Consider the following 25,236-nt stretch of genomic DNA (forward strand, 5'->3'; position numbering starts at 1 on the left):
AGTAAAGAAATATATCTGCCTTTATGTTCGTGTGCTAAACTCCTCACTGTGCACATGACCGGTCGAACATCAACCACAGCCACCGCGCTCGTATGAATCATTAATATAGCAGTAATTATGCGCTATCAAACTTATAATATTCTCCACTTAGCTCATGTTTAATGCCGTAATTAATTCTGAAGCCGCAAGCCAACATCAATTTATTTGATTAGACGCTTTGCAAAGTCACAGTGAGGAGGGGGAGGGAGGGAGCGGGGGGGGGGGGGGGGGGGGGGCTTTTTAATGTTTTGAAGTGTGTGGAGGGAATATTTTAGTCATCGTGGTGCTTTTTCATGATTTCATCGACCTTTTAGTGGCTACCGAGAGGGGTATGTGTGTGTGTGTGTAACTCGCATCAAAACACATTCATTGCAGGTTAGCTTTTCCAACTTACTAGTGGTACTTGCATAGAAGTAGAAAGAAGAAATAGAAAAAGGACCAGGGTTTGATTTTTAACCCCCCCCCCCCCCCCCAAAAAAAAACATTTTCTTAATTCATTGTATGACAGATAACACAAATAGCTGGTCTACAAGCTCACGTAGCGAGACATTGTGAGCTTTGTGACATTGGGGTTTGGCTATTTTAGCTGTTTTGGAAATAAAGATTTAAATAAAAATATACTTAAGGGGGCAGCAGCCTTCATTATCCCGTAGGAGTCATACTGAATAACAGTTAAGTTCCATGAGCTGTCTGTCAAGAATTAAAATCCACAATGAATGCAAATCCAAGTCACTCCTAATGGGCACCATCCTAGCCCACTGTAGCTTGTGTCTAAACAAGCATTAGATGCTGGCGCTTGCATTGTTTACTGTTTACGCTGCTGGTCTCTCCCATGATGCTCGCCGGGATCACACAGGTCAGCGGCTGCTTGCGCATGTATCAACTTTTTCTTATAATTGGATTGGCAGGCAGGTTGCGTATGATGGTGGATGTTGTTTTTTTTGGACAAATATGATTTTGAATTTATTTTAATATTACAATTAGACTGTAATAGACAAAGTTTCATACAAAACGTTTTAGAAAGGCTGTAACTAAAACATGATTCTGCATCTGACAGTGGTTTAAAGTAACTAAGTACATTTACTCAAGTACTGTACTTAAGTACAATTTTGAGGTACTTTTAGTATACTGGAGTATTTCCAATTGTCTATACTTTTACTTCTACTCCACTACATCTCGGAGGCAAATATTGTACTTTTACTCCACTACAAGTATTAGAAAACTTTAGTTACTAGTTACTTTGCAGATATAAATTATTACATTATAAAACATAACCACTTTAGCCCTATTTTACACCTAGACTATTTGAAAATAGCCGATCTACAAGCTTGTAGATCTGCTATTTTCCAACGATTTAGTACTTTTACTTTACAGTACATTTTGATACCAATACTTTTGTACTTTTACTCAAGTAAATTTTGAATTCGGGACTTTTATTTGTTACAGAGTACTTCTACATTGCAGTATTGATACTTTTACTTAAGTCAAACATTTGAGTACTTTTTCCACCACTGGCATCTGATATCTTTTGGTGTGGCTGCTGACTCCTGGCTGAGCGTTTCTTGTGTTGGAGTCAGCAGGTTTTGATCTGAACTCATTAGATCAGATATATACAGTAGGTTACATGACGGCAGAGTTAGTTAGTTAGATGATGATTATACAGTAACAACAGCAGCCGTATATGTTTAGAAAATGCCGCAGTGATGTGGTCTTGTTTTCTTTCAACCCGCACAGTCTATATATACTGTATGTTATGTGTGAGCGTCACTCACATTAGGCTGCCCTAGCGCGTTCTGATATCTTGTCTAGAGGGGCGGGTTCAAAATCTCCGGAGAGAGAATCCGCCGGATCCCATTGGTTCACCGATCTGTGCTCCCGCCCCCCGTGCCCCTCCTCCTCCTCCCCAATGTGCAGCATTGAGAGCACTGACGTCACAACATTTGGAGCGACGCCCACTGCACTCTGGTTGGTTGGGGAAATCACCCACTTCCTATGCCAGGAACGTCAACAGGCTGGTCCAGGCTCTTATTTTTCAGCAAAACGCGAAAGGCTACTCAGGCATTGACTTTCCCTGTACTTTTGAAAGTCAGATTCAGAATATTGTGGCAGTCGACTCTTTTTCTCTCTTGCTGTCGTCTTTGTCCCTCTCCTACTCTTTGTGACTTTGATTCTTTTTTTTTGTTGGTGTGTGTCCTTTTCTGTTTCATCCTCTCTCTCTCTCTCTCTCTCTCTCTCTCTCTCTCTCTCTCTCTCTCTCTCTCTCTCTCTCTCTCTCTCTCTCTCTCTCTGCTGACCTCTGTTTTCAATCTCTCTCTCTCTCTCTCTCTCTCTCTCTCTCCTGTTCCTCTTGCCAAGTCATTATCCCAAAAGCAAAGGGTGGAAGAGGACAGGGGAGGAGAGAGGGAATGGAGGAAGAGTGAAAGAACGACAAACAGAGGACAGGAGGATGGTCAACTGACTGTGTGTAGGACCGAGTTCCTCGAGGCCTCTAATCAGATCTTCTACCCCACCATTAGATACATTCATACACCATTGTTGTAATGAGTAACTTCCCCCTAAGCAGCCTGTTCCCATGTCTTACTTCAGTCCAGGGTAGACCGTTACGCCTGTCTTTGTCCTTCGTTTAAGGTTGATTGCAGGTGCGGTCGTCTCAAAAAAACAAGAGAAACTAAAGTGGCGAAAGACTCGCACACCGCACAATAATTTAAGGATGACTCCTTAGAAAGAGACTAGAAAAATAAAAGATCAAGCACTTTAGCAGGTGGTTGAGCATGTACAACATTTAGATCATTATTTTCGAGTCTATGTCTATGGGGTCATCCTTACAATTCTGTGTGGTGTGCGAGTCTTTCACCCCTTTCGTTCCTCATGTCTTGTCATATTTTTCCTCCTGAGTGCAAACATTTGCTTATTATTAGAGTTGTCCTGAAACCTATGCCAGTATCGGAAATGCCTCTAATACTGCGTAAAATGCTGGTAATGGTATCGGCGTAGATCTACGCGAACCTAAATAAAGCCGCAGCGTGCCCATCGCGTAGCCTACGCGAAGTGGTCTTTTTTTTTTTTCTCTCTCGAAGTGACACATTTTATTGTAGCACTCTCTCGCAGTGACAAATTTCATTGTAGCACACCTGGATACGGAAATGACGTCAATTGAAGATTTTCGTTCCCATCTGCCGCCGCTCTAAAGCTTCCGCTAAATCGCCATTATCTCGGTGTTGTTTTTCTCCGCGCTGAACGCTGTTTGAAACAGGTTTTAGAAACTGCTACTACTGCAAAATGGAATGTCGCCGATTGAAAATGTCTTCTCTGGGCCACTCACACAACTACCCTGTGTGTCTACAAACAGTTGAACATGCGATCATAAGGTTAGGCGGGTGCAGTTATGGTTTGACCCAAAACAAATTGCAACAAAAGGTTTTTCAATGGATTATTGTAGTATTAGGTGTACTTAATAACATATCAAAAGTTTACCAAAATCGGACCACTAGAAAGGTAACATTTTCAAGATGGCCGCCGCCAGTTCCTTAAAAAGACCATTACTCCTTCATTATTCATCCTAGACAAGTAATGTTGGTGCCTAACCCCATGTTTTGGTAATCTTGAAATCTAATTAGCATATATAAATTATAGTCAAGTGATTGCAAGTTCAATTATAAAGGAATTGGTTATAAGCATGGTTATAAGCACACACACATATATATATATATAACAATGTAATTTGACATTTCTCCCTTTTCTACATAATGCCCAGGATTGGTGAATTGGTAATTCACATTCTGTTGAAGCTTTCAGGAGATTTATTTTCATACCAAAAAGGAATAAATTCATTATTACTGGGTGGTACTGTGACATTTGTAAACATTGTAAGTCAGCACAGAGCTATCACAACATTTAGTGTCTACTGTCTTGGGTAGGGGTGGTAGAGGAGTGTGGCCGGATAGGGTTCAGATTTGCTTGTCACAGACATCTTATTCCTGAGATTGTAGTAGTTGTGTGGGGTTTTAGTGCAAAATTAATTTCACATGTCTTTTCTTTTGTGATTGGTACTGCTGGCAATAACCTTGAACTTTGATCTTTTTTTTTTTTTTTTTAATCTGGATAATTTTAACTTTACAAATTGATTTGAGGGGAGAGGATGCTCTGAGCCATAATGATAAGTCACTGGGGACCCCTGGGAATATTAATGGTCAGCCACCAACCAGACACCGACTTTCCTGTGAGCCAGTCAGACATAGGGACACCCCTGACTGCCTGACACACAGTCATGCACCACGTGGAGGTCTTACAACCACAACTATGGGGGGGGGGGGGTCCCTCCTCACTAACTATGCCCACTCACGAGTGCCCATCTCAGGCATAGGAGCCAGCATAACGCATAAGCTTCATTTCTGCCTCCTCCTCACTCTGTCCTCCAGCGTGAGGTGAGCGCAGGCTCCCTAAGCCACTTGGAGTGAAATCTGGCAAGATACAAGTGTATCGTTTGGGGAACTGTCTTCGTTGAAATGCGTGGCGTATAATTTATCCTCCTCTACATGACAACCCTCCAAGCTCTGGAATAGTCCAGCAATCCAACTGTGTGACACGTCATAATTGCTGTCACTTCAAAATGGCGCTCCTTGCCTCCTCGCCTCCTCGCTCGGAGGCAGGGCTTAGGCGGGAGTGGAAGACTTGAGGATGGACACTTGAAAATTGGAATTTGGCTATCGCGATGCACAACGTGCATCAGGGGCTGACAAGCCCCATTCTCTTTAGCTGCCTCTGAGCACTCGTCCTGAGCTCCCAAGTGCCCACTATAGAGCGTCGCAGTTCCCGCCCACTTCCTGTTTTGTTTGGTGCCGGAAGAAAAAACTCAATGCATTTTTCCATTGACATTTCCAAAAATATTTATATCTATTAATTTAAGCCTCGAATCAAGCCATCATGACATGACATGAATCATGACCATAAAACGTTTGATTCTGTGATTTTTTTTTTTGTGAAAACGGCAAAACAAAGGGTATTTATTAAATATAGTATATCATATAATTAAATATAAAATAAAAAAAAATCACAGAAAAAAACGTTTTATGGTCATGATTCATGTCATCTCATGATGGCTTGATTCGAGGCTTAAATTAATAGATATAAATATTTTTGGAAATGTCAATGGAAAAATGCAGTTTTTTCTTCCGGCACCAAAAGAAACAGGAAGTGGGCGGGAACTGCGACGCTCTATAGCTTTAATGGGACATGTCTGAGCCAACTGTTGAAGATTTTGCACCTCGGACGTGGGGGAGAGGAGAAGCTCAGGGTCTCCTTGGCTCCTATAACTTTGCTCTTCTGTGCTCCAAGTGCCCAGGGAGCAATCCAGTGACCCCCACTCCCCATACTCCCCTGTACCCACCTGAGGGGAACCCTAGGCCCACTAAACTCTACACCAGACCCCATTTTACCTCCTCACACAACCCCACCCTCATACTCCCCTCTGCCTAGGCACCCAGTAGAGAAATGGGTTCTGACAGCTCTGCACTAACCTCCGTAGCCACCCCTCAGTCTTTACACACTCACACCGATTGCCTTCCTAATGTGTTAAAAAAGTTTTTCAAAATGTTGTCTACAAGATGACAGTTTGATTCACATTTGATCCGCAGAGCTATCCAAAATGTTTCAATATTGCAAGCAATACTATATCAACTGACAATATTCTCTTTCTCTGCCACCTTCTGAATGACTGAACATTTTGACTATTGTTTTGTTGTGTTTTGAGGATATCTTGAAGCCTTGTTCCAAATATAAGTTGAAATGGGTGAACATTTCAGAGAGTCAAAAACAAAATATTAAGATTTCACAATTATCTAAATGTATCTCTGCAATTTGGACAAGTCCTGTGTATTTCTATGCCCCCAAAACAGGGTTAGACACAAAAAGTACTTGTCTAGGATAAATAATGAAGGAGTTAGGTTATTTTAAAGATTTTTTGGCCATTTTGGATGCCATCTTGAAAATAACACCTTTCCAGTGATCAAACTTTGGTAAACTTTTAGTATGTTATTAAGGACACCTAATACTACAAAAAACTGTTGAAAAACGTTTTGTTGCAATTTGTTTTGGGTAAGGTGCTTTTTTTTCATAACTGCACCCGCCTAGGTATTAAGCAAGGTCTGTGGCGAGGTTAAAAAAAAAATAATAATAAATAAATCGCTGGCAGTGGGTGAGTACATTATGATATTAAAAACAATTTTCTCAAAGGAAATAGGAGATAACGCTATCCAAAAAGTTGCTGCTCCATTCACTTCAATGTTAAAAAATAAACGGAGGCGTGTTTTACCATGTATTTTTGAGTGAAAGATGCTATTTTCAAACATCAAACAACAAATGTCAACGAGGTCACATTGACCTCGTTGACATTTGTGAAACCACACCTGACAACCCTCAGTGATTAGCAACCACCAGGGGATCAATCATACCAGAGGTAAATATTCTGTGACTACTTGAAAAGGTAAGATAGTCGCAAAATCCTGGCAGAGGGACCACAAGCTTGAAATAAGTCTGGCAGTGAATGAATGAGTTAATGGATGTCAGAGCACCTCAACAAGCAGGTCAGACAGACGGAGAGGATAAGAAGGCAGAGAGAGAGAGGTGGGGGGGGGGGGGGGATGAGGGGAGGGAGGAAGGTGGTGAGAGACAGACATTAACCCATTAAGACCGGGAACGCATCTGTGTGTCATTTTTAGATTGTCTTTGAGCTACGAGCTTGTAGATCTGCTATTTATTGAAAAATCATAAGAATGTGTGCCAAAATCTTGGATTATATATTCTTCAAAGCGAACATTTGTAAAATATTTCGTCCCAGGAACCCCCAGAAGCACTCCGTGCCGCGCTATGAGCTTGTATATCTGCTATTTTTGAATAGCCCCAACAAAATCTAAAAATCACACCCAGTGTGAAGTGGGCGGTGTGGTCATCACAGTGGTCATCATAGTGATGGAAGCTCACTTTAAAAATTTTTTTTTTTTTGAAGTGCATAATCCTATTTATAGGTTATTAATGTGTCTCGCTAGCCAATCACAGTGCTGAATAGAGTCAGCCAATAGAGTCAGCCAATCACAGTACAGCTAGGGGTGTACTAATGAGCCAATCACAATACAGCTAATGAGGTGTCCCAACCCCACTTATAGGGGCGGCTACACCGCCCAAAAATGACCCACAGATGCGTTCCCGGTCTTAAAGAGTTAAGCAAAGAGATGAAACGAGAGGAGGGAAGGAGATGAAGGATGGAGGAAAAAGACGTGGATAAGAGAGATCAGGGGTTGAGAGAGAGGAGGGAGGAAGGAAAGAAGGAATTATGAGCGGAAAAGAGGGAGGCAAAGATGGACAGAGAGGGAGAGACGGAGAGAGAGAGAGAGAGAGAGGGAGGAGGCTATTGAGTGACCTTCTGTGGAGACCGGCTGCAGAGGAGGATATACTGTCAACACGCACGTGTGCGGCGTGCGCGCACTCACACACATACCCATGTGCATGCATAGATGCCTACTCACACACATGCACGCACATACACACACACACACACACATCACATGCATCCCGAATGCCTCATTTCCAATGGAAATGTGTTGTTTTAATCCTGCTGTCCTTTTGTCTCTCACAGAGAATCACGCACACATGCAGGTTTTGAGTCACGTGTGTGTTGAGAAGAAAGGCCATCATAACATAACTAATATACAGACAGAAGGCTTTTTGTTCTCTTGAGCCTTGACTTCTCCTTGAGGAGTGTTGGGTATGTATGGGAGTGCGTGCGTGTGTGCGTGCTTGCGTGCGTGCGTGCAGTGGTGTAAAGTAACAAGTACATTTACTCAAGTACTGCACTTAAGTACAATTTTGAGGTACTTTTACTTGACTGGAGTATTTCCAATTGTCTATACTTTTACTTCTACTCCACTACATCTCAGGGGCAAATATTATACTTTTACTCCACTACAATTATTTGAAAACTTTAGTTACTAGTTACTTTGCAGATAGAAATTATTACATTATAAAACATACATTAACCACTTTAGCCCTATTTTACACATAGGCTATTTGAAAATAGCTGATCTACAAGCTCACAACGCGAACATTTTAGTACTTTTGATACTTGAAGTACATTTTGATGCCAATACTTTTGTACTTTTACTCAAGTCAATTTTGAATTCTGGACTTTTACTTGTAACAGAGTATTTCTATATTGGATTATTGGTACTTTTACTTAAGTAAAGAATTTGAGTACTTTTTCCACCACTGCGTGCGTGCACCGTATGCATGAGGGCATGTGTGTGCCTGGGCCACTGGTGCATCTCCCAGACAATTGTCTCCTCAGCCATGAATTCTATCAAAAGAATGCGTTTGGTGGATGATTCCAGTCCATGTTTGACATGATGAGGTCCTCAGCAGCCAGGTTGCTCAGGGACCGGGGGCACGGCGGCGCAGTCGGTAGCGCTGTCGCCTCACAGCTAGAGCTCCTGGGTTCGATTCCCCCGGGGACGCTGGGGGGAGTGGGGGGTGCTGGGGGCGTGTTCTCTCCTCCACGTCATCAGTGCCCATACCCTAGGTAGGGTTTTCGAAAGGGCCTTTCTGTGTGGAGTTTGCATGTTCTCCCCGTGTCCCCTAGGGTAGGTACTAGAGGTCTTCACGGGTCAAATAAAATTACCCGAACCCAAATGGACCCGTGATTTTTTTTACCCGGAACCGAATGGACCCGGCCTATGGTCCAATATGAAGGACCCATACCCGAATGGACCCGCGAAAAAAATACCCGTGACCGAATGGACCCGGGCCATTATTAGAAATTGAGAACCGGACCCGAACAGCACCGAGAGCTGTCGGAAACCGACCCGTATAGAACCGTGACATACAAGAACCGAACCCGTACATAACCCGAGCCTCCGAAAAACCCGAACGCAAAATTGTTTGCCAACGTCATTAGTACAAGTTGTCCAGCGTTAAATAAGACTTGTTTCATACTTTCTTACCTAAATGTATAGCCTCCATGATTATGATGTATAATCCCAGTCAATGCTCATTGGACAGCTATACAAAAATAAATCCACGTTCTAGATGTTTGTAATCCTTCTTAATTGCCAACTATAATCCACGTTCATTTCTCATGTTAAACCACATATAATGTTGTTTAACATTATAATTGGCTTTGGAGTTTCCATTGTGCTTTCCATTGTGCTTTGCAGAGTATACCGGTAACTTAACTCGATTATTTTACCATTTTTAACCATTAACCAAAGCGTTACGTTAATAGACAATATTTGATATAACTGGTGTATATAAATGAGTAGGTAAAATATGTCCAAGGATTCGTCAGTGATGTCACATCAGATCGCCGACGAATCCTTGCTATCTTTAAAACAACTTCGAACATGGCGTCGCGTCCGTCGCTACTTCCTTGTTGCATTATGACATCACTGTCGAATCCTTGGTATCTTTGTCCTAGCCTTTCAACGTGTGTGTTGATCAGCGCCATTAATATGCGTTGTAGTCTTTGCTCGTGGTAGTGAAACACTAAACAGGATTATAATGTCATGTCAACATTCAAGTACAAGTATCAGAAGATGTAACTCAGGTAAAGTAATGCGCCACTCTGCAAGTTTAACTAAAGTTTTCCACCTGTCCAAAGTTGTTCCTAATACAGACAGAGCCTTCGGTCAAGAAAGACATCATCAAGGCTAATACAGACATAAATATGTTTTAATCATCCTATCCTTGTTAATATATCGCCATTTAGGTCAATGATATAACATTATGTAGTAATATGATAATATAAATAGCAGCCAGTCATTGACTGCGTCACTGCCAGTCTGTCTTCTGAGCGACCGACCTCCCTCCCTCCACCCGGGTATTAATGGAACCGTCCATTTCACAGTCTGAGCCCCGAGACCCCCCGCTCGCCGGGTCCACTCGGGTATTAGTGGAACAGTGCATTTCACAGTCTGAGCCCCGAGAAACCCGGGTATTTCGGGTTACATGCCTAACCCGACGAGCTCTAGTAGGTACCCTCACAAAAAACATGCAGTAATCCTGGTCTCTATACTGCCTCCCCCTGGTCAGCCGGGGCGTCTGATGGAGGGGAAAGGAACTGGTTGGAATAACGTACGCCCTACCGGGGAAACCCCTCCCTGAGTTGATAGGAAGGTCAGGTGATAAGAAGCGGCCTGCTCACTCCTCATGTATTGAAGGAAGCATGAGCTCAGTTCAGGGCTCTACCCAGGCTGGCAGAGACAGAGTAGCGCCCAGGATTACAAGCTTAGGCAATTGGCACTGGGCGAAAAATGGGTTACAAAATCGTGGGATAATTATTGATTTTTTTGACTAAAACTAAATGGAACTTTATTCAAAAGACTGTGACCATAAGTAAATAAAAATTTGCTGTCAAAATTAACATGGAATCAAACCAAGCTATGGGAAAATGGACCAGAACAGGAAAAAGGTATATGCCACCTTCTGAGGACCTGGAACTACAGTTGTGGACAGAACCTAATAGGGCTCCTCTGGTTGCTGTCCAAGGTGCTGAAAACAGTGGCGTTATTGTTTCTTTCTTTCTTTTTTTGTTTTTAATCTTTTTATTTAATTTTTTTAATCACTTGCACCTCAGCTTGCCTATTCTGGGGGGAACACAGGAAAAAATACATACGATGCCTTTAACTTGCCAAACTAACTTCAACAGTTGTATTGGTTTACTTTGCGCTACACCCCCAGAAAGTATAACTGGCGTTCACAATTTAGAGGGCCAATAGTAGCCAATCACCTGCCCTTTCCAATAGCATGTGGCATTCTACTCCCCTAAATTATTTTTGCTTAGCCCATTAAGACTTTTTTTTAAGAAGAATTTTTAGAGCACCGAGTACCGCACTATGAGCTTGTAGATCTGCTATTTTTTTATTTATCGTGAAAATTTGTGAGCAAACAAAACATTTTGAGATGGGGGGTCTGCGGCCAAATACATATACCCCATCTCAAAATATTTTGTTCCAGGGACCCCCAGAAGCAGATATTGAAGTTAAAAATGTTCAGTTTAAAAATATATATATATTGAAAGATTGACAAATTGTCAAGATCTTAAAAAAATAGCAGATCTACAAGCTCATAGCGCGACACTCTGAGCTTGTAGATCTGCTATTTTTGAATAGCCAAAGAAATCCAAAAATGACACACAGATGCATTCCCGGTCTTAATGGGTTGAACAGTTTTGTTCATTGAAAATGCACAGGAAATATAACTGGAAAATCCATAGATTTCTTTCAAATAAGCCTTATTTATACGGTAAACCCACTGTCCACACGTAGTCGCGACGTGGACGGATCCCGCTTACTGCCGTGTATAGTCAACCCCCCCAAAGGCCCACTCTGAGCCAGAGAAACACTGCGTTTGTTGTACTTTTAATTAGCGATTGCAGTGAAGAAGTTTGACAGGAATCTTCTCATCTCTGACCTTCTGTCTAAAACAAAAGCTGTCGTCACTTTCAATTTGCGTGTGAAAGTGAAGGGTCTGTGTAGTTTTTGACGTTGTTTGTGTGTGTGCGTGTGTGCGTGGGTGTGTGTAGATAAGACTTATTAAAAGGCAGGGAGCAGAGCGCACTGTCGTTGGCGTTTTATCATTTAACTCGTCCTCTCAGACAAGGACATCAACGCGCGCTCAAAATAATAATGATGATAACCATGTTGAAAGAACAGACTGTGTGTGTGTGTGTGTGTGTGTGTGTGTGTGTGTGTGTGTGTGTGTGTGTGTGTGTGTGTGTGTGTGTGTGTGTGTGTGTGTGTGTGTGTGTGTGTGTGTGTGTGTGTGTGTGTGTGTGTGTGTGTGTGTGTGTGTGTGTGTGTCCATACACAAATGTGTTTTTGTGTAAGGCAGGAGTGTCTGTAGTGAATGTGTAAATATGTGTTTATGTTGTTGTTTGAATTTGCTTGTCACGTGCGTGTGTGTGTGTGTGTGTGTGCGTGCGTGCGTGCATGCATATTTGTCATGGTGTGTGTGGTGTCAGACGTGTCTCCTTCATGCATTAGAGATCATCAGATCAGTGTGTGATGGAGTGTTGCCTTTTTGACTCTGCAGCAGCGGTTCCCAACGCGTGGGTCGCGGCCCACTGGTGGGCCGTGAGGATATTGCCAGTTGGACCGCAAAATAGAACACTGAGATTTAAATAGATAGATAGATACCTACAAAGTAACTTGTAGCTAAAGTTTTTAAATAATTGTAGTGGAGTAAAAAGTACTATATTTGCCTAGAAAGAAACAAAGAAAGCCAAGGGCCACTTCAATACTGAGGTGGTCTTTACGCATCCAAGGCTACACTCGGTTGGCTGAGATGGGAAGAAAAGGGTATTGGCTATTTGAAAATAGTCGATCTACAAGCTCAAAACACATCGCAATGCGACACGTTGTGGGTTTGTTGATCTGCTGTTTTCAATTTCTTTTTGTATATACCATACATTAGTGAACTTGTGAAATGGGACATTCTGGGTAATGAATGCTTATACTTTTGGTGCTTTAACTATATTTTGATGCCAATACCCTTGTACTTTACTCAAATTCATTTTTACTTTTACTTTTACTTTTACGCAGGTTCGAATCCCAACCTCCCAGTCTCAGGGCGGACACTCTAACCACAAGGCCACTGAGCTGATTTTACTTAAGTACCTTAAAGGTTCTATGACAATTTTCACTTTTTTATGTTTTTTGAGGGGTTTTATGACCTCAATTACACCCCAAAAAACTTACCTTTGAACATGGATTTTCTGTGGTCTGGGGTTTTTTGAATAATTAGGCTGAAAAGTAATCTGGGATTGGCCCCTTGACTTTGATGTCATAGTCACTTAATCCCACCCCCTCTCCTCTCCTCCCTGCCCCTCCCCTCCCCTATCCTTTCCTTTGGGGGGGCGGAGCACAGGCGATGATTGACAGGCAAAATCCCTCAACAGCGACACCCGCAGGCAAAGATTACTTTTGACATTGCAGTTGAAAAGGCTTTAGAAATGTGAGAGAAAAACACCTGCAATGGCTCACTGGAGTGGCATTTTCAGTTAAAACTTTTTATACACGTTTGAAGGACCATGACAAAGACTTTTAATGTGTTGTAAAACTGGATGTCATGAAACCTTTAAGTGAAAAAAATGTTTACTTTCGACCACTGTATGTTCACACGCTTCCGGCAGCTTGACAGGACGTTGTGCAGAGCGGTACAGAGGAGCAGGCTGCCAGGTCTTTACTAACTGATTAGAAGTCATCATGTTATTCACACGCACAACAATGCAGATCCAATTACCAGCAAAACGTGTAAACATGAGCGCCGACTCCCATGATACACCACGCTCTGTGTGCAAGTGTGTGCGTCTTTGTCTGCATGTGTGTACTGTGCGCACGTGCGTGTGCGTGTGTGTGTGTGTGTGTGTGTGTGTGTGTGTGTGTGCGTGCGTGATTGCGTGTGCATACACAGGTGAACGTGACTGTTGTGCTGTGTGTGTGTGTGTGTGTGTGTGTGTGTGTGTGTGAATGATCCCGCTCATTTCTTAATCAGTTGTTTCTGCTCTAGATGACAAATTATGAGGGGACTAAATTTCCTTAAAGGGATTTGCTATTAAAGGGATTACTTGCATGTAATCCCTTCATCCCAGTGGACCCCCCCCCCCCCCCCCAAAAAAAGAAAAAAAGAAAACATGATCTGACACACACACACACGACGTGCATGTGTTGATGCATTAGGGCTGCCAAAATATTACTCTCTCTCCACTCCTTCATCCTCTCAATTAATGTTGTGAAATCCTGCTAATGACAGCCTGTACGGTTCAACTCTGTACTTTAACAAGGAAGCGTATTTGTTTCATTTCCATAATAAAGGTAAGAGGGGTGGGTGTGTGTGGGGGAGGGGGATTAGTAAGGAATTAGTAAAGAATTTTAGGAGTGTGGTGCAACCCAAGAGACAGACGCGTGCACCCACGACACAAACACGACGCAAAAGCAAGCTTGTGTTTTCTATTCAAGGCAGGTAAATAAGTCATACTAGAGGTGTGGGTCGCTACGTGGCACTGCATGCCGATACGACCATTATGTCTGAGTCATAGTGTCGGGGGTTTGTCAGAGTACCCGTTTTACCTGTCTGTGTCCCCTTTTGTGCCCATATATGGAGATCTTTGTATCTGTCTGTCTACCCGTGCCCCTTTTTTGCCCATATATGGAGATCCCTGATGTCATTAGTGTATGCCCATACCCTGTATTGGCATGGGGCATATTGGTTGGATCAGTGGTTCTGGACAACTGGATATCCATATATGCCCGTAAAATGGACATATCGGTCTGGGGCGGGCACCACACGTTGCCAATGTGAGCGCCGAGTTTGAAGTCGGTCGGTCCCATATACTGTTTGCAAATAATGTATGAACAATTAAAAGGGAATGAATGTGTAAACAGAGCTATGTTACATTGCAACTTAGAGAAATAACCATAAGAATTGTGCATTTGCTGTCAGAAATTGTTATCTTGGGCTAAACTTTAGAAACGTTCTCTCTCTCTCTCTCCCCACCCCTCTCTCCTGTTTTTCTCTGTGTCTTATCATCTTATTCACTATATTTTGTCTGTCTCTCTGTGTCCCGAGACGTAGACACAATGTGCTTTACAAAAGCAGGAAAAGCAAAGTAGAAAATAAATTGGGAGATGATGTAATTCTCATCTTTATTGTTCTGGTGAGAGTATGGGTGGACTTGGGTTTTCACAAACACCTGAGTGATATGACTGGACTTATTTAACTGTGTGTGTGTGTTTGCGTGCGTGCGTGCGTGCGTGCGTGCGTGTGTGCACGTGCGCAGTACTCGAGTATGTTCATTTTTCAATACTTTATGCTTCTACTCCACTACATCTCAGAGGCACCTGTAGTACTTTTTTTCTCCCCTGCAATTATTTGAAGACTAGTTACTTGGTAGCTATAGATTATTCTTACAAAACATACATTAACCACTTAAGCCCTATTTCAACTTGGTGTCTATTTGAAAATAGCCAATCTACAAGTTGTCAGCTTGTCAGATGCCAATACTTTTAGAATTTTGAATACAGGACATTTACTTGTAAGAGTATTTGCACATGGTGGTATGGCTACTTGAATGATATGTCTGGACTTATTTATTGAACAGTGGTGCTGCAGTGATGCAATGTGTTCAGGAATGTGAGCTCATGTTTATCTCTTGTCCTTTGGTTAACACGTCGGTGGTAATGGAGACATTTTCATTATGTATAATGTTGATGTCGGGCAGAAAACATTTTAGATGTTTTCATAAATTGATGCTTGTAGATCAGCTATTTATAATAATGAAAAAGGAACGTTTCGGTCCAAGTACAGAGCTAACGCAGGTCCAACCCTGTTCAGACTGGCACCAAATCCAGCTCAAATCTGATTTCCCACCCAGATTGGAGTGGGATTGGCTGTTCAGACTGCATTAAAACAACTTGACTCCAATCTGCATATAGGCCACAAATCAGCTTTGAGCTGCAAGTCTGAAGATGGCCTTGAGTCTAGAGCAGTGGTTCCCAAACCTTTTTAGCTCGAGACCCAAAAGAGAGATGTTTGCCCGGGACCCAAATTAGTGAAAATAGCAGATCTACAAGCTCACAACGCGTCCTTTCGCGCCGCGTTGTGAGCTTGTAGATCTGCTGTTTTCACTACTTCTTTAACTTTTTTTTAATTTATTTTTTTATGAACTACTTTTGAGAAAAAAAATGGAATTGTTTTTAATTGATTGAAAGTTGTGATTTCTTTCTTTTGAAAAAAAAAAGTTTAAATGTAGGAAACGAAAAAAAGGGTTTAAAGGGGGATACCCCTCATTTTCAACATTGAACTATGTCTTTAATACACCTTAGAGCTGTTGTGTGGATAAGAAAAAAGTCCCCCCCCCCTTCTATGTTGCCTAGAACTAGATAATTGATTGAGGTCTAGTACAGGGTGTACTTTTGGCTGAGGGGGCGGAGCCAAAAGTACACCTTGCTTATGTCACTGATCACATGACCTCAATCAATTATCCAGTTCTAGGCAACATAGAAGGGGGGGTTTCTTATTTCCACACAACAACAGCTCTAAGGTGTATTAAAGACATAGTTCAATGATGAAAATGAGTGGTATTTTAAGTGGTTAAATACCGCAGGTACCTGCGGTAGACAGTTGTGTTCCTAACCGTTTGCTGTACCTGCAGTGGTCTCGCGAGATTACTGGGACGTGAACGTGATTTCAGTATTGTGAATGTGCTTAGCTGCTGCTGTCCACACACAGATGTCTCCCGTGCTGTGATTCATGGTTGTTAATAAACCTGTTACTTGAACTTATATCCGCCGATGTGACCACGTTTCTCCGACAACTCGTTGGAACCGGTAGGAACAACAGAACTACAAGTCAAGAAGTCAACACCTGCCAAACTAAGCAGTCTTTCTCTTTTGCTCGCTCTCTGTGTCTCTCTCTCAGGTGGAGTTGACGGGCAGCAGTGCGTTCGACTACATCCACCCGGGCGACCATGTGGAGACGGCCGAGCAGCTGGGCATGAAGCTCCCTCCAGGAAGAGGGATCTCCCTGTCCCAGGGGACAGCCAATGAGGACGCAGCGTCGTCGGCCTCCTCGTCCTCGCACTCGGAAACACCCGAACCAGGTAGGGGGGTTGGAGGAGAGGAACGGAGAGTACAGGGTTGGGTTTTATCCGATAACCGGTCCGGTCCTAAACCTATATTATTTTGAAGTGGTGCCTAAACGGTGCCAGAAACGATACTTTCCAACAGTGGTGGAAAAAAAGTACTGCATTTTTTGTGAAGTGAAAGTATCAATACTGCAATGTAGAAATACTCTGTTAAAAGTAAAAGTCTTGAATTCAATATTTACTTGCGTAAAAGTACAAAAGTATTGGCATCAAAGTACCAAAAGTAAAAGTACATATTGTGCAGAATGTCCCATTTCACAAGTTCAAAATGTATAAACATAATGCATCGCATCGCATTTTGAACTTGTAGATCTGCTATTCTCAAATGGCCGAAACATATGTAGGGCTGAAGTGGTTAGGGGAGGATACAGAGGGCGAGGGAGGAGGGGAAAAGGTCAATAGTAGAGGTTGAACTTTGGGAAGTCAGAGAAGAGAAGGGAGCGACAGAGGCAAGGAAAAGGTCAATGAAAAAAATGAGGAGGAGAGAGAGAAGGTCAGATGAGGATGCAGGAAGGGTGGATGGAGGAGTGGAGGTAAGGGAAGACAGGAGGAGTGGAGGTAAGGGAAGACAGGAGGAGAGGAAGAACTGAAAGTAGGAGGTACCACTACGCTTTGGAGTTGAACTGTCAACCCTGACAGTGTTGGTGCTCTCCTCTGCTCTCTTCATTCTCTCCTCTCCTCTTTATTCTCTCCTCTGCTCTCTTCATTCTCTCCTCTCCTCTTTATTCTCTCCTCTCCTCTCTTCATTCTCTCCTCTCCTCTCTTCATTCTCTCCTCTCTTCATTCTTCATTCTCTCCTCCTCTCTTTGTTTTCTCCTCTCCTCTCTTCTTCTCTCCTCTCCTCTCCTTATTCTCCCCTCTCCTCTCTTTATTCTCTCCTCTCCTCTCTTCATTCTCTCCTCTCCTCTCTTCATTCTTCATTCTCTCCTCCTCTCTTTGTTTTCTCCTCTCCTCTCTTCTTCTCTCCTCTCCTCTCCTTATTCTCCCCTCTCCTCTCTTTATTCTCTCCTCTCCTCTCTTCTTCTCTCCTCTCCTCTCCTTATTCTCCCCTCTCCTCTCTTTATTCTCTCCTCTCCTCTCTTTATTCTCTCCTTTCCTCTCTCCTCTCCTGTGTATTTAATTAGCAGACAGATTGTAAATCAGAGCACATGCTCCACGGTGGTACAGAAGCCTGAAAAGGACATATTTCTCATCGGAATTCTTTCCACTTACCTACCACACACACACACACACACACACACACACACACACACACACACACACACACACACACACACACACACACACACACACACACACACACACACACACGCATAGCCTCCCATCACCATATGTCATAGACTTTTGCCTTCCAAACATACTCCCCTGACACGCCACCACCCATTTACACCTCTCTCTCTCTCTCTCTCTCTCTCTCTCTCTCTCTCTCTCTCTCTCTCTCTCTCTCTCTCTCTCTCTCTCTCTCTCTCTCTCTCTCTCTCTCTCTCTCTCTCTCTGTGACATGTGGTGATGATAATAACCATAAGTATTAAGGGGTAAAATCCATTTATAAATTAAACAAAAAGACTGGATATCCATCTGAGTCTCTCCCTCACTTCATCAGCCTGTACAAACACAGAGAGAGAGAGAGAGAGAGAGATTGTCTGGGTCTACAGAGAGAGACGCTGGTAATTAGATATGCCACGGAATTCTTCTTTCTTTCTGTTCTATCGTTTCGTCGGCTGATTGGGGAGGATGGAAGCTGTAAATTAATTGGAAGTTCCATGTTTTTTTGTTTTTTTTTGTCGTTCTCATTCTCTCTCTCTCTCCTTTTCGCTCCCTCGGGTTTCCTCGTTGTTCATTTCTTCTCCTCCTCTCGTCGCCTTGCCTCTTCCTGTCTTTCTGTGCATATATATATATATATATATATATATATATATATATATATATATATATATATATATATATATATATTTTTTTTTATATATATATATTTTGTCTTTTTTATATAAATTAAATTATGTACATTTTGATACCAATACGTTTGTACTTTTACTCAAGTAAATTTTGAATTCCGGACTTTTACTTGTAACAGAGTATTTCTACATTGCACATTGACATATCAATGTGTAAGTAAAACATTTGAGTACTTTCTCCACCACTGCGTGCGTGCGCGCGCGTGTGTGTGTGTGGGGGGGGTTGTTTACAGTGGTGAATGGGTGTGCTATCATGTCTGTTTGTCCTCCAGGCAGGCATACATGTTTTTTCCATTTCTTTTCACGATACTCCGCTATTCATTTACCTTTTCACCGGCGTGCGGGGAAGACGTCATCAATCTCCATGAAGCTTCACATCTTAAAGTTCATGCTTATTAATGTTGTGGCCTTTTCTTCATCTTTAAAAACCATTTCCCTGCAAAGCGCCCTTCTCATTTGCGTCCCTACACACAGCAGAGTCCTGTTATTCATTTGTATCTCTTTAATGCACACATGTAACCAGTTGGACCTGTAAGGGTCCAACACAAGCTCAGGTAGTGAGCTGATAGATCTGCTGTTTTTTGAAAAACAAACAAAACAAAAACAATTCTTTAACATTTGGAATAACTTTGAACAAATCTTCTCTAATGGCGGTCACTGGCACACAACCTTTTCAGATGGGGGGGGGGTCTGCAGCCAAATACATATCAATTTGGGGGTCCTAAGTGCTATGCCTGGGCAGCAGTAAAAGTGGAGCTAGGTGTGCAGCGTAAGTTGCCATGGTGACGGACCCGGGTAAACAGTGATCCACTGTAACGTTGTTAAGACATCCAAGGTTAGACCAGACTAGGTTTTAAAGGTTATATCTAGCTCAGTGGTTGTCAAACTTTTTCAAGTCAAGGACCCCCAAATTGATATTGTATTTGCGCACGGACCCCCCATCTGAAAAGTATATATTGTATGTATTTAAACTCTATGGTTGACCGGAAAATCTAAAATGGCAGATGTACAAGCTCGCTGTGAGCTTGTAGATCTGCTATTTCTGAATAGCCAACATATAAATGGATAAAGTGGTTAAAATAATTGTGATGCTATATTAAAACATTGGCTGCCAAAACCGTAAATCTACGGTTTTGCAAAAAGTGGCGTTGAGTGCCAACCGTAAAAAAAACTGTAGATATACGTGAAGTGGTCTTTTTGTGGTTTAATAAACGATCGCGCTGTTTTCTGTACATTCCGTGATCGGGTTCCCTTTCCACTCACTTCCCACTCACCCGGATGCAGAAATAGGGGGTTCCGTTTTCGGTTATATAAAAATGTGATTAGGCAAAATAGGGCAAAACACGTTTTTTCACACGGTATAAAAAACGAATGGAGAGCTCCGGCTATATTTTCTTTACTCTGGACGACGAACAGTTATCGTCGTTGTGTTTACCAACGATCTGAAACCCGATCATAAGCTAAGCTAAGCTAAGATGGCCTGCGGAAGGGGGGCGGAAATACGACTACAGCCACCGGATATGACGTTTGCAGCATGTTTAGGAGGGGCAGAGAGCGAGAATGGAGACAGAGAGAAAAAACTTAACTCTTTGAGTGCTGGTCGATCTGTCGTGTGTATTTATAAACACAGCCAGACAAACGATTATAATGGATATAACAATTCTGTGACCGGTTGAAAAGGTTATAAAACACGAAAATCGCTGGCACTGGGTGAGTATATTATGAATATGCTCTGGCACTGAATGTGTTAACTACTTTTGCTGGACCCCCCCAAGGACCTATGGACCCCCACTAGCTCTCCATTAGATCCCGATCCCCTGGTATAGGCCAGGGTGGTTTAAAAAATCAATGCTATTGTTAATAGAAAGTGTTTTGACCAAGGTGCGGATGACATTGGACCAAGGACAGACCGGGAAAGTTGTTTAAAGTTTGACGGCCTCTCTGCTGGCTTATAATATATGAGAGTTGAACGCGGGCGCTCCCGTATCGTTTTAATTACGCTCCTCCCTCATAAAGTATTTAAAAGTGAAGTGTTAGAATACGAGTTGACCTCGGAGAAGAGGGACGTCTGTCTTTGAAGTATGCTCCTCCATCGCGCTCTCTTCTTCTTCTGTCTCGCAAGGCCATCGTCTTTTTAAACACTGATGCAATTTGACCAATGATGAGTCACACTCCTCTGTGTGTGTGTGTGTGTGTGTGTGTGTGTGTGTGTGTGTGTGTGTGTGTGTGTGTGGGGGGGGGGGTACATAGGTCAGGAGCCGGAACCGGATCCAACATTGAGGAACCTGTATCTGTTCCATCACATTTGTAACCGTTTCCGGAACCGGTTTATCACACTGTCTGTACAATACAGGATCCCAACCCTGGTACAGCTAGGTAGAATGGCTTGAATGAGTGTTTTGCCCTCAAGGTCATTGCTACTATAAACAGAAAAAGGTTGTCATCTAAACTGCCTTCCATTGCGGGGTGATTTGAATGGAATATCGTGCAGGGGATCGCCCATTGTCAAGGACAAAGTTCAAGGTTATTGTTATTACAATATGAAACTCCTGTTAAAATATATACATATATATTTGTTTTCGGGTTCAAGTTTTGTCTGCTAATGTTTTTTGTGTCATCACTTCCAATTGCACTTGTTTATCCTGTATGAGTTCTCGCCCCTGTTTGGATCAAAATGGTATCCCGGTACTACTAATTTACTTTTAGAAAGATTCACAGCACAATGACATTCATTTACAGTCGCACTGCAAGGTCAGACTCAAACAACCCAGTACTCGACTTAAGCTCGGCAATTCATTTTCTCTCATTTTTAATTAATTAGCCAGACAATTTAGTCACGAAAACGTGAAACGTGAATGTTAATTTTTACTAATTCTTCTTGCGCTCTTTTGATAAAGTGCAGATTTAATTATCCTAGCGTTAGCAAGGGCTCATTTAGATGTATTAAAATATGAGAAACGTTGAATGCTAATGTTAGCGATTCTCCCACGTCTCTCCTGACGCACAGTAAAATCCTCAGCGTAAATGGAACCATTCATAACTCGGAGAGTGTACAAATATGCCAAATGGACCCGTATAGGGGTCCATTTGGTTACATTTGTACACTCTCCGAGTTAAATTAACGCTCGGTATTTCACAGCTTAAGTTCTCCATTATTAGCTCCAGACATTTCTTAATTGTCCGCAACTCCACTTATTTTAACATCATAAGTCCTTGATTATTGTTGCTAATTATGCTATTAGCACAGTGGCTGCTGGAATAATTCTTAGTAATCGCACACATTTATCATAATTAATCCAGTTTACCGCCACCTCCATTTAAAGTCACTATAAGGGTCTTTCGTCTCCCAAGGACAATGTCCTACATGTTGTGTATGCGTACGTGCATGTGTGTGTGTGTGTGTGTGTGTGGGTACAGGTTAGACCTTTTGTACATTATATGGTTTCTTTACTGGGTTGTGTGTCTGACATAACCCATGTGACATTTCAAATGCAAATATAGACAGACACACACACGCACACACACACACACACACACACACACACACACACACACACACACACACACACACACACACACACACACACGCACACACACACACACCCACCTCTCATGTTAAACATTTTCCTTAGAACTATTATACCTTTGAATTAATCTTAAACGTTAAATAGAATGTTTGGAAAAGCTGCAATATGCTAAATGTATATCATGGCTATCGTCGCTGTTGGTTGGAAACCGTGTAAGTCCAAAACGGTTACTTTTCAGCAAATGGAAAAAAGAACCTGTGTTCTTATGGATCCAATGTGGTAATTATTTAGTCACAGGCTCTTGTTAACACTGTTCATTGGTATTTATAAAAAACAGAAAGATTTATCAAAAATAGCTAAAATATCTACATGCTACATACTGTATCTACAAGCTCACACAACGTCGCGATGCAACGCGTTGTGAGCTTATAGATTGGCTATTTTTCCTACGTTTGTGTGACACTGTAGTATGACAAAGTAGGGCATTAATGTACGAAAAAACATACGTTGAAATATGAAGATACAAGGTTTCTGCCCAACAGTGACGATATGTATGTATGTATGTATATATATACAGTATACAGTATGTATGTATGTATGTATGTCCAGAAAGTATTTAAAGTTAATCTCCTTTTAAAACCGTTCCATACTGTGTACAACCGTAGGCAGAACCAGACGCACACTAAGCTGTGGCGCGCGTCAACAACGTGCATTAGCATAATGCAGCACTGCCTGTTTTAAAGCATTCAGACCTTTTCATTCTTGAGTACAGCTAGAAGAGAGCAGACACACTCCACACACTCCTCTCTCACAGAGAATCCATCACAATAGACCGACTAAAAGTCCTCAAATTAATTAAACCGGAGCGTCGGCGCTGTTAAAGAGTCATAAAAACCCACTTGAGCCCAAACAAAGAGCTTCCCCTGGCCTGTAGGATTGCCACTAAAAGCAAAATTAGCCGTCTGGTTCGTTAAGTTCGTTAAGTTTCTCGTACGGACCCGACTCGCACTCTCTCCGGAGCTAATTGGAAATCTTCAGGGTGCACAATGGCCAATCAGGGGCTATTATTATTTGAGTTTTTTCTTTTAATTAGGTTCCTTAACAAGGACAGATAGGTTTACAATGGGGCTGTCTGGGTGTTGATATAATGACAGAAGTGGACAGCTGAACAGCAGGGCTCTGGGTGTGATATGAAGAACCCATCCTCTGTGATGTCTGCTTGTCAGGAGGTTGAGGACGACACTTTAGGACAGTGGTTATCAAACTTTTTCATGTCAAGGACCCCCGAAATGATATGTATTTGGCCCCAGACCCCCGAAGCAAAGATTTGAGTTGAACAAAAATATGCATATTCAACGATTTGCACAAATCTTTCACAATTAAAAAGAAATGGTAGATCTACAAGCTAGTAGCGCGGCACTTGGTGCAGTGCTATGAGCTTGTATATCTGCTTTTTTTTTTAACCCCACTTTGAGAACCAACACTTTAGGACCTCAAATCACCCACCAGCTAAGTGACAGCCAAGTTTGAAAAAGTTCACAAGTCCCTGTGTGCGTGCAGTGGTGGACAGTACTGAGTACATTTACTTGAGTACTGCACTTTTTTGTGTTCAGTGTTTTTCGGGCAGAAATCTCATATCTCAATTTTTTTTTGTAAATTAACGCCCTACTTGATCATACTACAGAGTCACACAAAAGCATCAAAAATAGCAGTTGCACAAGCTGGAAAGGTGGGCTTGTAGATCTGCTACTTTTGCCACTTTTGAATATGTATCCTGAAAAATAACAGTTTTGGACATAATGAGGTTATAATGAGGTTTCCACCCGACACAGACGTTTTGTTTTGTAAGCTGAGGGCTTTCACTTCGCCACATTTTAAATAGAAATATTTGTACTTTTGATTCCACTACATTTCTAGGAAGGGACTCTTAGGACTTATCAAAATAGGTTATGAATGATCTGAATGAACCACTTATATTTCAAATATAGCGAAAATAGCCGACCTACAAGCTCTCAACGCGTCGCAGCGTGAGGTGTTGTGAACTTGTAGATTTGCTATTTTCACTATATTTGAAAATGTCTCGGTCTAGAGCGGATATAACCCCACGGCGGAACCCAAGAGCGCTGTGCACCTCCAAAATGATTCCCCTCGTTGTGTGTAATGTGTGTAGTTTGGTATAATCGTTTCGTTTATGTTGGTAGAATAATCGTTTGGTACATCCATCTTTTATTCTAACTCGTAGCGCGACTAGCGAGACTAAACCAATTGATTCGCATAATGGGGGAACACAATGTGACGTCAACCGGAACCCAATTCCCCCCCCCCCTTTTTTCTGAACCGGATCACACGGCTCAGTTTTAGAATGAATAACAGGCTTTTTCCTCTATGGTGGAAGGCCTGGTGATGTGAGGTCAGCTGACCATTATGTGAGGGCACAAACTCTTGTCGTCTTTTATTTTTTCCTAAACGCACAGCCCTCTGTAACTGCCATGGATATTAATGACGTTTTTATGGGTGTAAATGTACACGCCTTGCACCGTTACATGTGTGATATGGGTGATATGTCACAGTGTGATATGTACATAAACATGCCCAGGGCTCTGAGTATTTGGCTTGTTGAGCGGATATAGTTACAGTACATGCACTGCTCTGGTTTAGCTATGTGTGTATTCATGGGAATAAAGAGAAGACACGACGGAGTAAGAGAAATAGACAAATAAGAGACAGATGGTAGAGAGAGTAAAGAGAGAGAGAGAGATGGAGAGACAGACAGGAATACACTTCAGACCGTACAAACAGAGAGGCAGGCAGGCAGACAGACAGACAGACAGACAGACAGAGACACAGACAGACAGACAGACAGACAGACAGACAGACAGACAGACAGATGGTGGGGTGAGCCTGCAGGCTGATGTGCTGGCTGGTAGACAGCGGCAGAAGGAGGGGTCGGAGGTCACGCGGCTACAGTGGCTGGTTGAGGTCGTGTTTGCTCAGATGAGATGCTCTTACTTCCACATAGGGATGC

At 42.3% G+C, this 25,236-nt stretch overlaps 1 protein-coding gene across 1 annotated transcript in view; it reads left to right on the forward strand.

The window, feature by feature from the left end:
* The window catches only part of npas3 (neuronal PAS domain protein 3), a 339,492-nt gene that overhangs the window by 236,387 nt on the left and 77,869 nt on the right, over positions 1–25,236 (forward strand). Inside the window, exon 5 of the mRNA XM_080414603.1 lies at positions 16,504–16,684. Within this exon, the coding sequence (XP_080270729.1) occupies positions 16,504–16,684 (181 nt within the window). The remainder of the gene's footprint in view (positions 1–16,503; positions 16,685–25,236) is intronic.

This window comes from Gymnoscopelus braueri (genome assembly GCF_963280865.1).
Source record: "Gymnoscopelus braueri genome assembly, chromosome: 19".
In the NCBI taxonomy this organism is placed as follows: domain Eukaryota; kingdom Metazoa; phylum Chordata; class Actinopteri; order Myctophiformes; family Myctophidae; genus Gymnoscopelus; species Gymnoscopelus braueri.